The sequence below is a fragment of the Nannobrachium achirus genome, assembly GCF_963921795.1.
Source record: "Nannobrachium achirus genome assembly, chromosome: 6".
NCBI lineage: Eukaryota > Metazoa > Chordata > Actinopteri > Myctophiformes > Myctophidae > Nannobrachium > Nannobrachium achirus.
Genome location: NC_137815.1, coordinates 15,988,217 through 16,001,618, shown reverse-complemented (window position 1 = coordinate 16,001,618; position 13,402 = coordinate 15,988,217). Strand labels below are relative to the sequence as shown.

Genomic DNA, 13,402 nt, shown 5'->3' with positions numbered 1-13,402 from the left:
GCAGTTACTTCTCAGAAAATGGAAACAATAACCTGTTCCAATGGATCCAATGGAGATATTATTTAGTCATATGCTTTTGTTAATACTTTTTGTTCTTTCAATATTCATAAACCCACAGAAAAACACTTTCAGTGAGGGGGAAGCAAAGGGACCAGGTGGAGATCGACGTAGTCAAAGGGGCAGCATGGGTCAGAGTTCTGAGTGGGAAATCTGCGTGGCGCCTGGTTCTAGTCATAGTCTGTGGGTCCTGTCCTGATCCAAACACTGGGGATCTGTCCAAACAGGCTGGAATACAAGGGCGTTAGGCAAGGGTCAAATCCAGATGCAGGCAGGGGTCAAAACTGGCACAAATACAGGTTATAGTAAGCTAGAATAAATCAGCAGGCAGAGAATAGTGGAATATGTGAGGCAATAAATGCTCTGGCTACTCAGTGGAAACAGGCAAGCTTAACTGTAGAAATAGCAAGAACACAGTAATCTATACATCATCCTCAATATCATCATTGCTGTCACTAGTCAATGTATCTTGACAGTCTTCATTGTGACATCAATAAATGCTAAGACAGTGACATCTGACCATCTCAATGATTGCCTCTGGTACTGGGAGGGACTCAGTTGTAACTGATTTCAGCTGGCCATCCTCATCCTTGAAATAGCCATTGCTGAGTGGGTCAAGGAACTCCTACTGAGCTACGTGTGCCTGACTCCACACTCTGGCCTCGATATGGACTCTATGCTGCGTAAGAGCACCAAGTGTGGGTGGAAGCTTGTCCCCTTCTGCCTTGTGTTTGCAGAATAGATGCCATCTCAGTTCAGGGGTGTTTCCCCTTTGGTAAGTATGCAGTGCATACAAACTTAAGCCCCCTTTCCACTGCAAAGTGGAACCAGAACTTTCCAGAACCTGAAACTATTTTTTTGGTTCTGGTTTTGTTTCCATAGCTCACAGCCTGGTTCCAGACAAGGTTCCTGGAACCTTTTTTCGGTCCTGCTCCTGAAGTAGAACTAAACTTGAGTTCTGGGAACCTATGGGCGGGGCCAGCAGCGTTGCTGCTCGGACACCAGTTAGTTCTAGTTATATGGAAACAAAAGCAGAAGTTCTGATTCTAGTTCTGGGTCGGCCCTACAGTGGAAATGGGGCTTTAGTTACTGTAGTTTGAAGATCCTCTTTTACATCACTGGTTTAAGAAAGCATCTTCAGAGCCTTGAGGACAACACATCTGTGTCTAGGGAGAAGAACATTAGCTGTGCATCAAAGAGTTTGCTATATGAAGCCAGAACTGTAAGGTGGATCAACAAGGTGTCTGCTTCTTCATGGTTGTTGGCTTTAAAGTGCAGTTAACTGTTACTCTTTGTGTGTCCTATAGCAGACGTATTCAATGGTCTTTGATGTCAGATTAGATCACCATTTGTTTGGTCATGAGAAAGTAAACCGCTCATAGGAGCAAAAGCTTTGCCCGGATTTCATGCCTTTACAGGAGCAGACAACACTGGGAACACTGAGATTTTGATAGGCAAATCTACATGGTGGAACAGCTACCTCAAAGCTGGTGATGATGTCCTCAAGGCACTGAAGATGCTTTCTCAAACCAGTGATGTAACAGAGGATCTATTAACTACAGTAGCTAAGTTTGTATGCACTACTTGAGATATGGCATCTATTCTGCAAACACATGGCAGAAGGGGACAAGCTTCCACTCACACTTGATGCTCTTAAGCAACATGTCCTAAGAGTCCATATCGAGGCCAGAGTGTGGAGTCAGGCATGTACTGTAGCTCAGCAGGAGTTCCTTAACCCACTCAACAATGGCTATTACAAGAACGAGGATGGCCAGCTGAAACAAAAGAGTCTCTCCCAGCAATCATTGAGATGGTCAGATGTCACTGAAAAAAGCAGACTGTCACATAGATGTTCTTGCAGATCAGTGGAGCTACCCTCTATGGAATTATGTCAGTGTAGTACTGACTTCCAAAACGATGAAGGCTGTCAAGATAAATTGGCTAGTGACAGCAATGATAACATTGAGGATGATGTACCAGTATAGACAACCTCTTGCTATATTGCTACAGGTAAGTATAACTGTTTCCACTGAGTGTATTTATTGCCTCACTTATTCCACTATTCTCTGCCTGCTGATATATTCTAGCTTGCTATAACCTGTATTTATGTCCGTTTTTTACCCCTGCCTGTATCTGGATTTGACCCTTGCCTAACGCCCTTGTATTCCAGCCTGTTTGGATAGATCCCCAGTGCTTGGACCAGGACCAGACCCACAGACTACGATTAGCCTTATCCCTCTTGGACCAGGCGCCACGCGGATTGCCCACACAACTCTGAACTATGCTGCCCCTTTGACTACATCCCCACCTGGTCCCTTTGCCTTCTCCCCTCCAGCTTTTGTTTAATTAAATCCATTGAACTTTGTACCTGCCTCTTAGCCTGCTTTTGGGTCCTATATCTGTTTGGTGCCAGTTTTTGCTATTTGTGGAAGAACTATTCACTGAAATTGTCTGTATGTGGGGTTTATGAATATTGAAAGAACAAAAAGTATTAACAAGAACATAATGACAAATATCTTCATTGGATCCATTGGAACAGGTTATTGTTTCCATTTCCTGAGAAGTAACTGCTTTGTTCATACAAGGTTTACAACCGACAGGAACAATGTACCAGTTTCTACTTGATAGTTTGAAACTTAATCAATTCAATTTACTGTTGGGTGTAAATAAATGACACAATTTTGTGTCATTGAGAGAAATCATCTGTCTTTGTCTCTTCAGATAATATATTGATTTCCTAAAAATGTTAGATTAACCACTGGTATCATGATCCTATGTAATATAGTTCAAAATAGTGGAAAAGGGAATATTAAAATGTTACCTTTTGCCCCCAAAATTAAGGATGATGACCCAAATCTGTGCCATTGATCATTTGTAAATATTTCTAATTGGTCCCATTGGATTTCCTGGCCCTAAAAATGTTGATTTAGCCACTAGAATCATGATCCTACATAATCTAGAAGTCGAGATATTGAAAAACGAATATTCAAAGGTCGCCATTTTTCAAAGTCCAAGATGACCACCATATTGGCTTCAGCGCAAATGGAATCATGGATTTTCTGATTTGTTATACTCTGAAGTTTCCAAAAATGTATAGTTTTCCTAATCTCCAGAAAATTTGAACGAACCTTCATTTTTGGACAAATGAAACTGGACTAAAAGGAATATAAACAGAACACCAAGACAACACAACCTAGGCTATAAAGGCATTAAACATCGCCCTCTGCTAGTCCTCGCGTCCTCACTGGTGAGTCGTGACTATAGGCCTATAGACTTGTAATGATGAATGCTATGATATGCTGCTGTGCTGGCTAATGTTTGGGCTAGTGGCTAATGGCTATGGTGAACCAGCTGTTTCCTAACACTGGTGTCGGGACCGATGCGTCTGTCATGTAGCGGACACATTGTATGGGTCTTTAAAATAGCCAATCTAGAAGTTCACAACGCAGTGCGAAGCGACTCGTTGTGAGCTTGTAGATCTGCTATTTTCACTACTAGTTGTTTTGCTTAACCTAAGGGGTGGGTGGGGACTGGGAGACTGCTGGTGAATAGGGCAAAATGACTGCAAAACTTAAAAAATAAATTAATAAAACTGCGGTCGCGCAAGCACGCGCAAATTTCGTGCACGTGCAAAAGCTCCCTGTAGCACCCCCTGCTGCTCAGGGCTAGAACCGCGCCTGGCGCACACACACATTGATTGATTGCTTTACAGTTTGCATAAAAAAGCAGAAGAGTGTGTGTGTGTGTGTGTGTGTGTGTGTGTGTGTGTGTGTGTGTGTGTGGACAGGAAAATACTACTTTGTGGGGACCTCATGTCCCCACAAAGATAGTACAATCGGAGGAAAAAACCAAGTGGGGACAAATTAATATGTCCCCACAAGCTGTTTAGGGGTTAGGTTAAGGGTTAGGGTTAGGGTTAGGGTTAGGGTTAGGTTTAAAAATGAATGGAATGTCCCCACAAAGATAGTAGACTATGTGTAATGTCCCCACAAAGTAGCAATTGCAAACCTGTGTGTGTGTGTGTGTGTGTGTGTGTGTGTGTGTGTGTGTGTGTGTGTGTGTGTGTGTGTGTGTGTGCGCGCGCGCGTTTGTGAGCCGCTGTTTCCACCATGATTAAACAGTGATGTTGCTAGGTTGTCATTTGTCAATGTAATGGGTCCCGGGACCCACGGATGGTAATTCAAATAGGGGTGTAACGATATAGTAACTGTATCGAAATATCGTTTTTAACTTAAAAATCGAAGTATATCGAAATAAAAACAGCTAAAATCGAATCGTATCGTTTTATTTTGTATCGTATCGTAAGTGCAAAGAATCGATTGTAACGACCTACTTGTGCATTGTATTTAGCATTTTTAAGAAGAACATTTTTAAAGGAGGGGTTTAATTACTTTTCCTTTCCATATAGCTATACTGGTCTATCGATAAATGTTTGTAATCTCTGGGTTCATGTCAAGGTGCAGGTTTGTGAATATAAAATATCCATGTTTGGCAGATAATCACTGTGTTTACTTAGTTATTTATATCCATAATAATACATGTTTCCCTTAAAAACCTGCACTATCCACACCTTTCACACATATTTAATTTCTTTGCTAAATAGTTACTATATTGATTTTAAATCATTGAATCAAATCGTATCGTATCGCCATGAATGAACCAATATCGTCCATGTATCGTATCGTCAGCCATGTATCGTGATATGTATCGAATCCCTGTTAAAATGTATCGTTACACCCCTAAATTCAAATGGGTCCCAGAAAAAATGTATGTATCCTCAATAAAATGTTGTTGAGCGTTGTGAGCTCATAGATCGCAGTAATGGTCTTTTTTTATTTTCTTTCTTGTGGTAGGGCCTATTAAAAAGGTAGGCTACCCCACTTAAAATGTGAAGTAATGAGGACTAATCTATCTATTGTGAGATTGAGATTAGGTTACACTCAGTAAACGACTGTTAAAGGAGTAGTTCACCCTTAAAATGAAGTTTTTTGTCACATTCCTAAGACAAAAATGTGATAACAATACATTTACCCCCATTCGTTCCGGATGGGGACCCGTTTCTAAACGGGTCTCCATCCAGAATCAATGGGGGTAAATTTACTCGAATCAAATTTTTGTCTTAGGAATGTGACAAAAACCAAAAAATATTATTGAACTCTGCTCTCCATGGCATGAGTAATCAATAGAAAAAAAGTCATTTTAGGGGTGAACTACTCCTTTAAATTAACAGTATTATCAGCTTAAAATTAAAGAGTTAAATTAACTGGAGAGGTTACTGAGTGTGTACCAGTGTCCAATGTAGGGGCAGTGGTGTAAAGTAACTAAGCACACTTACCGTATTTTCCGGACTATAAGGCGCACTTAAAAGCCTTTAATTTTCTCAAAAAACTACAGTGCGCCTTATAGTCCAGTGCGCCTTATATATGGATCATTCATTGACATTGACATTCCCTTTAGCACAGCTCCATCTGTTGGATGCATAAGCGTCTATTATGTGCGCCTTATAGTCAGGTGCGCCTTATATATGAAAACAGTTTGAAAATAGACCATTCGTTGACAGTGCGCCTTATAGTCAGGTGCGCCTTATAGTCCAGAAAATACTGTACTCAAGTATTGTACTTAAGCACAATGTTCAGGTAATTTTACTTTACTCTACTTCCAATTTTCAATACTTCTACTCTCAGAGGCAGTTTTACTCTACTACACTTATTTGAAGCTTTAGTTACTTTGGAAAGTAAAGATTAACCACATCAGCCATGGCTATTTTCAAGGGATTTTTATACATTTGGAAACATTTGAAACACGATATTATGGATGAGAAGCCTACTTTTAGTACTTAAAGTTATACCATGTAACTTTTTTTATAAAACAAAACTTAAAATTGTCCTAACTGTTAAATCTCTAAAGTTTTAGAACACCCACTCCGTTATTTTTAGCTTCTAAAGCCTTCTCTTTATGTTTTCTATGATCCCGGTTTTCGCGGAAAAATAGCGTCATCTGCATCATCTGTATGTATACGTTGTGTATACGTTGGCCAATCACATCGCGGATCATACACACATGATACACTACCGGCCAATCACAGCTTATCTGCCGTGTCTTCAGGAAGTAGCCTCGCTCAGCTACAGTGTTTACCATGGTGATGGATTCTTAACCTCTTAATCCCCAAATCCTGGCCAGAAAATTACGATTTACTACCATGCGTTCTACCCCTCCACGGATTTGTATCGGTCGCGGTGGTTTGCGGCGCCGCTCCGGTGGTCCGCGGCGGTGGTCCGCGACGACTCCGGGCGAAAAACGGCCGAAAAAAGCAATACCGCTACTGACCACTAGTTTAGCAACTTACACAGTATAGCTTTAAGTATATTTTTATGCCAATACTTTTGTACTTTTATTCAAGTACATTTTGAATTTTGGACTTCAGCATTGCTGTATTGATAATTTACTCACGTAAAACATTTGAGTTATTTTTCCACCACTGGTGCTAGCCGAGCATGCATGCATGCATACGCTGTGATGATTGGCTTAATGCGTCCTGGATTAAAAATATGCATGCCTTAGACACAGAGTTTCGAGACGGTACTGTGAACTGGAGATATGGTTATTAAAGCTGAGCCAATAGGAAGACAGAGGGGACGGGGTTCAGCAATTACAGTTCATCCCTATTGGCCGGAAAAGGTCCAAAGTCGTGTGAGTGTTTTAAAGTTTAAATCACGTTGCTAGGCAAAGTTATGTGGCTTCAAAGTATCATGTTTTTCCTGCTTTTCCCCATTCGTTTTTTGGGCATCGTTTATTTATTTTTTATTTTTTTTTGCAAATTACGTCACCATGGTAACGCGGATCGGAAAGAAAAATAATAGCAACCCATTCCTGGCCGAGCCGCACGTTTTTATGTATATATTGGGGTTGGTGTAAATCGTGCAGCATTATTATCATTAAGTATGGCGGATTACAATAAGTGTTTTGCCATTGCATGGCAGGCACACTTAATAATACTCAAATTACATGTCTCACCAGTAATAATAAGTAAATATAGCTGCAAGCAGCGATAAAGTGTCCAAGGCATAAAAAGCAGGAAAGCAAAAAGGCATCAAGGGAAAGCAAAGAAGAATATCAAAGAAAAACTAGAAGCAGTGTTCTTCCGAACAGGACTCCGGCAGGTCAGGTAGGTCTTTTTTGGCCTAGCGGTGACTCTATAATAGGCCAAAGTGAAAAGGGTGCCACGTGTTCTTGGGCCTTTCACGGCAATCGGACGCTGCATGCGGGATTTGAAGCATTTTGTTCCAAAAATGTGTTTTGCAAAAATTGACCCGCTGGTGGCGCTATAACAGGCCAATGTGAGAAGGGTGGCATCTGTTCCTTGGCCTAGTGGGAATGTGTGTGCAAAATCTCACACACATAGCAGGCTGCGTTTGAGACATTTTGTTCAAAAAGGAGCAATCCTGCAAACCTTGGAATTCAATGTTAGCCAATTAGATAGAATATGATATCTGACAAATCCGTCATGATTACATCACTGTAGAGATACTGTGTACTGATTTGTGTGATTTTCGGATAAAATCTGAAGGAGTAATATCGAAGAATGTGTTTTACATACTGTAAGTTGGCCTTCTGGTGGCGCTATAAATGGCAGATGTGAAAAATGCAGGGCACAGGTTTTTCCTTGGCCTCTGGGAAGTGTGCATACAAAGTTTTAAACTAATCGGTGGTTATAGGTAAAAGCACAAATTGGCCTCTACACAACATGTATGCAAAAGACTGTAGGCCTATATGCAACAGACATAAAAAACTGTGACACTATGCACCTGGACAGTTTGATTATGTACTGTACATAGTAAGCCTTGCTGAGCTATGAAGATCATATGAATCGGCACGGCTATGAATCTCATAGGGCAGGAGCCTATCTCCTGTTTCTGTAGCGTAAGGCAACTTGATGTACAAGTACACCCCCCCAGGAAGTTTCCCCCATTCCAACCCCTGATTCTGAGTTTCAAGCAGGGAGGCACTGGGTAACATTTTTTAGAATCTTTGGTATGACGCGCCCGGGGTTTGAACCTGGATCTCCCAGTCTCAGGGCAGACACTCTAACCACTAGGCCACTGAGCTGGTACATGATATCGTTGCAATCCTTGGAAATCACAACATAGGTGTAGACATGACAGTTTGTATTATAATGCTTGTTTCAGGATTTATGATGCAAAATACATTATTTAGTAATGGCGGATATTAATTAAAATACGCATCAAGGGGGGTTGGGGGACATTTTTAGGAAGGCTCCATATCAGACATTGTTCAAGGAACCAAACTGTGAAGTGTACCAAATATCATGGTTTTACGCTTATATAAACCCCAGGCGGGATTCGATCCAACGACCTTCTGCATGAAAGGTATATGCCCTGACCACTACACTAGGCAGCCACAGAATCTGTTAGCCATGTTTGTTTAAAAAAAAAGTTCTATGTAGGCTGAGTGCCTTGATTTTATTGATTTCTTTTTTATATTTTGGAGGCTTGGGGTGAAATCAATCTGAGTAAATGTAATCTATTGTATGTATTTCTGACATTTTCGAGTGATCATATTTTCTTTTACTCAGAACAGGAAAAAAAACAGCTGGTAGAGAAGGGCTCATTTTAAACATGAACGTGATCTGGAGGTAGATCAGACGTGTCAACATTAAAGAGTTTGAAATACACACATGCCATGGGCATCCAGGATGTTAACATCAACTCAACCCGACGTGGGGTTTGAACTCACAACCATCCGTATATCAGGCACAGGCACTGACCACTACACTACGGTAGTCACGCATAAAGGACCTGTCATTTAAAAAAAAAAGAAAAAAAAAGAAAAAGTTTCATGCATACAAAGTTTTACACTAATCGGTGGTTATAGGTAAAAGCACAAATTGGCCTCTACACAACATGTATGCAAAAGACTGTAGGCCTATATGCAACAGACATAAAAAAAAAAAAAACTGTGATACTATGCACCTGGACAGTTTGATGATGTACATAGTAAGCCTTGCTGAGCTATGAAGACCATATGAATCGGCCAGGCTATGAATCTCCCATCTCCTGTTTCTGTAGCGCAAGGTAACTTGTTGTACAAGTACACCCCCTGGACATGACGCTAGTATGTCGCAGGGAGTTACCCCCAATCCAACCCTAGATGTTGAGTTTCAAGCAGGGAGGAACTGGGTCCCATTTTTTAGAATCTTTGGTATGACGCGACCCGGGTTTGAACCCAGATCTCCCAGTCTCAGGGCAGACACTCAAACCACTAGACCACTGAGCTGGTACATGGTATCATTGCAATCCTTGGAAATCACAACATAGGTGTAGACATGACAGTTTGTATTATAATGCTTGTTTCAGGATTTATGTCATGGTTTTATGCTTATACAAGCCCCAGGTGGGATTCGATCCAACGAGCTTCTGCATGTAAGGCATGTGCCCTGACCACTACACTAGGCAGCCACAGGATCTGTTAACCATGTTTGTTTAAAAAAAAAGTTCTATGTAGGCTGAGTGCCTTGATTTTATTGATTTCTTTTTTATATTTTGGAGGCTTGGGGTGAAATCAATCTGAGTAAATGTAATCTGAGTATTTCTGACATTTTCGAGAGATCATATTTTCTTTTACTCAAAACGGCCGGTAGAGAAGGGCTCAACATGAACGTGATCTGGAGTTAGATCAGACGTGTCAACATTAAAGAGTTTGACATACGCACATGCCATGGGCATCCAGGATGTTAACATCAACTCTACCCAACGTGGGGTTCGAACTCACAACCATCCGAATATCAGGCACAGACACTGACCACTACACTACGGCAGTCACACATAATGGACCTGTCATTTTTAAAAAAAAGAAAAGAAAAAATAAAAAGTTTCATGTAATGTACTTGACGCCTTCTTTCAAAATGATATAGCGCCCCCCTTTGGCCAATTGGGGTAAGATTGGTTTCAGTGATATTTGGACTAACCCTCTATAGTAGTTCATCATGAAGTTTTACTTTGCATGTATGTTTTAGAGACAGAAGAATAATTTGCATAAGACTTGCAATGTTGATTGAATTATTAAAAAAGCATGTTTCAATTTTAATAAAAAAAAACGATCTGACAGATCTTTAGATATTGGTCCAAAGTTCATGTAAAAAAAGTTCCGTGCACGTGACGCGAAAGTTCCGGAATAAAAGCGGGTTTAAGTGTTTTACAAACTGCTCAAAATGTCGGAAAATCTAAGGGCGGAGCTTACTTAACAAAGACACAGATGTCTTCCGCTTGAGTCAAGGCACGCGTGTAAGCAAGTTGCATGTCTTCAAACGAAACGAGGCATGACTTATGCCCCTTTAAAGTTTGAGTTTTCAAACGCTTCGTATAGCGCCCCCCCTTTGGCCAATTGGAGTAAGATTGCTTTCAGTGATATTTGGACTAACCCTTTACATATTTGCCAAATGCCATGAACGTGTCACTTTGCATGTATGATTTAGAGGCAGAAGAATAATTTGCATATAACTGCAACATTGAGTGAATTATTAAAAAATAATGTTTCGCTTTAAAGAAAATCCGCCGAGACATATCTGACCGTATTGGTCCAAAGTTCATGTAAAAAAAGTTTTGCGCACGTTATGCGAAAATCCCAGGAGGAGATAGATTTTGACTGTTTTTCATATAATTCAAAATTGTGGGAGAAGTAAAGGTCAGAGGTCAAAAGTCAGAGTGTAAAGGTTGTTCGGCATGAGGAGACGCATAAGTGTATACAGGTTTCATTGCTGTACCTGAAACAGGGCATGAGCTACACCAGTTCAAAGTTGGCATTTTTCAAAGGCTTCCTACAGCGCCACCCTTTGGCCGATTGTTGCGAGCTTCGCGATTTAGCCGTTTGGCATAGTCCTCTGCCATACTGCCGAGTTTCGTAAAAAGCGACTGCACGGTCTAGCCACAAGTGAAAAAGTGGCGGAATAATGATGAAGTCCAATATCAACTAGAAAAATATTGTTCCTTCGAAACAATTGTGGGCTCGCTTCAAGCCGGAAAACAATGGCTATAAAAGCACAAAATGTCAAGATCGCAGGCAGTGCTCTCTTTGACGTTACTGACGTCAAAGATTGGTCCATTTTGTTCCAAAAATGTGTTGTGCAAAAGTTGACCCGCTGGTGGCGCTATAACAGGCCAATGTGAGAAGGTTGGTATCTGTTCCTTGACCTATTGGGAATGTGCTTGCAAGATTTCACGCACATCCCAGGCTGTGTTCATGATTTGAGGTGTTTTTGGCTTTGGACATTTTATCGCTGCTTGCAGCTATATTTATTATTATTATTTTATTTATTTTTTTGTGTGCACTTCATAGGCATGTTAGATAAAGGTCCTTAGATTGCGTGTAGAATGTTTCATGCAAATTGCAAAAAAAATCCTAGAATAAAAACGGGTTTAAGCGTTTTACAAACTGCTCAAAATTATATAGCGCCCCCCTTTGGCCATTTGGGGTAAGATTGGTTTCAGTGATATTTGAACTAACCCTCTGCACTATTTTGTCATGAAAATGTGACTTTGCATGTATGTTTTAGAGGCAGAAGAATAATTTGCATAAAAATGCAATATTGTTTGAATTATTTAAAAAAGCATGTTTCAATGTTAAAGAAATCCGATCTGACAGATCTTTAGATATCGGTCCAAAGTTCACGTAAAAAAAGTTTTGTGCACGTGACGCGAAAATTCCAGAATAAAAGCGGGTTTACGCGTTTTACAAACTGCTCAAAATGGCGGAAAATTGAAGGGCGGAGCTTACTTAACAACGACACAGATGTCTTCCGCTTGAGTCAAAGCACACGTGTAACAAGTTGCATGTCTTCAAACAAAACGAGTCATGACTTATGCCCGTTTGAAGTTTGAATTTTCAGACGCTTCGTATAGCGCCCCCCTTTGGCCGATTGGAATAAAATTGGTTTCAGTGATACTTTGACTAACCCTCCACATCTTTGCCAAATGCCATGAACGTGTAACTTTGCATGTATGATTTAGAGGCCGAAGAATAATTTGCATGAAACCGCAATATTGATTGAATTATTAAAAAATTATATTTCACTTTAAAAGAAATCCGCCGAGATTAGTTTGACCGTATTGGTCCAAAGTTCATGTGAAAAAAGTTTCATGCGCGTATCGCGAAAATCCCAGGAGGAGATAGATTTTTACTGTTTTTCATATAATTCCGAATTGTGGGAGACCTAAAGGTCAGAGGTCGAAAGTTAGAGGGTAAAAGTTGTTCGGCATGAGGAGACGCATAAGTGTATACAGGTTTCATGGCTGTACGTATAACAGAGCATGAGCTATACCTGTTCAAAGATCGCACTTTCGAAGGCTTCCTACAGCGCCACCATTTGGCCGATTGCTATAAAAAATAATAGCACACTTCGCCACTGTAAACTGAACACATTGATGTTTTTATTTTCATTTTCTCACTAAGTATGTAGGAGTAGAAAGGAACCGAAGTTTTTTGATACTTGCACTGACTGCCTAGTATAGAAACTAGAAAAATATTGTTCCTTCGAAACAATTGTGGGCTCGCTTCAAGCCAGAAAACAATGGCTATAAAAGCACAAAATGTCAAGATCGCAGGCAGTGCTCTCTTTGACGTTACTGACGTCAAAGATTGGTCCATTTTGTTCCAAAAATGTGTTGTGCAAAAGTTGACCCGCTGGTGGCGCTATAACAGGCCAATGTGAGAAGGTTGGTATCTGTTCCTTGACCTATTGGGAATGTGCTTGCAAGATTTCACGCACATCCCAGGCTGTGTTCATGATTTGAGGTGTTTTTGGCTTTGGACACTTTATCGCTGCTTGCAGCTATATTTATTATTATTATTTTATAATTCTTTTGTGTGCACTTCATAGGCATGTTAGATAAAGGTCCTTAGATTGCGTGTAGAATGTTTCATGCAAATTGCAAAAAAAAATCCTAGAATAAAAACGGGTTTAAGCGTTTTACAAACTGCTCAAAATTATATAGCGCCCCCCTTTGGCCATTTGGGGTAAGATTGGTTTCAGTGATATTTGAACTAACCCTCTACACTATTTTGTCATGAAAATGTGACTTTTCTTGTATGTTTTAGAGGCAGAAGAATAATTTGCATAAAAATGCAATATTGTTTGAATTATTTAAAAAAGCATGTTTCAATGTTAAAGAAATCCGATCTGACAGATCTTTAGATATCGGTCCAAAGTTCACGTAAAAAAAGTTTTGTGCACGTGACGCGAAAATTCCAGAATAAAAGCGGGTTTACGCGTTTTACAAACTGCTCAAAGTGGCGGAAAATCGAAGGGCGGAGCTTACTTAACAACGACACA

At 40.4% G+C, this 13,402-nt stretch overlaps 1 protein-coding gene across 1 annotated transcript in view; it reads right to left on the bottom strand.

Annotated features, from left to right (window-relative positions):
- Positions 1-227: 227 nt before the first annotated feature.
- Positions 228-13,402, bottom strand: part of LOC308286833 (protein NLRC3-like) — a gene marked incomplete at both ends in the record, with an annotated part of 31,768 nt that continues 18,593 nt past the window's right edge. Inside the window, one exon of the mRNA XM_080727956.1 lies at positions 228-285. Coding sequence (XP_080584082.1) covers positions 228-285 — 58 coding nt within the window. The remainder of the gene's footprint in view (positions 286-13,402) is intronic.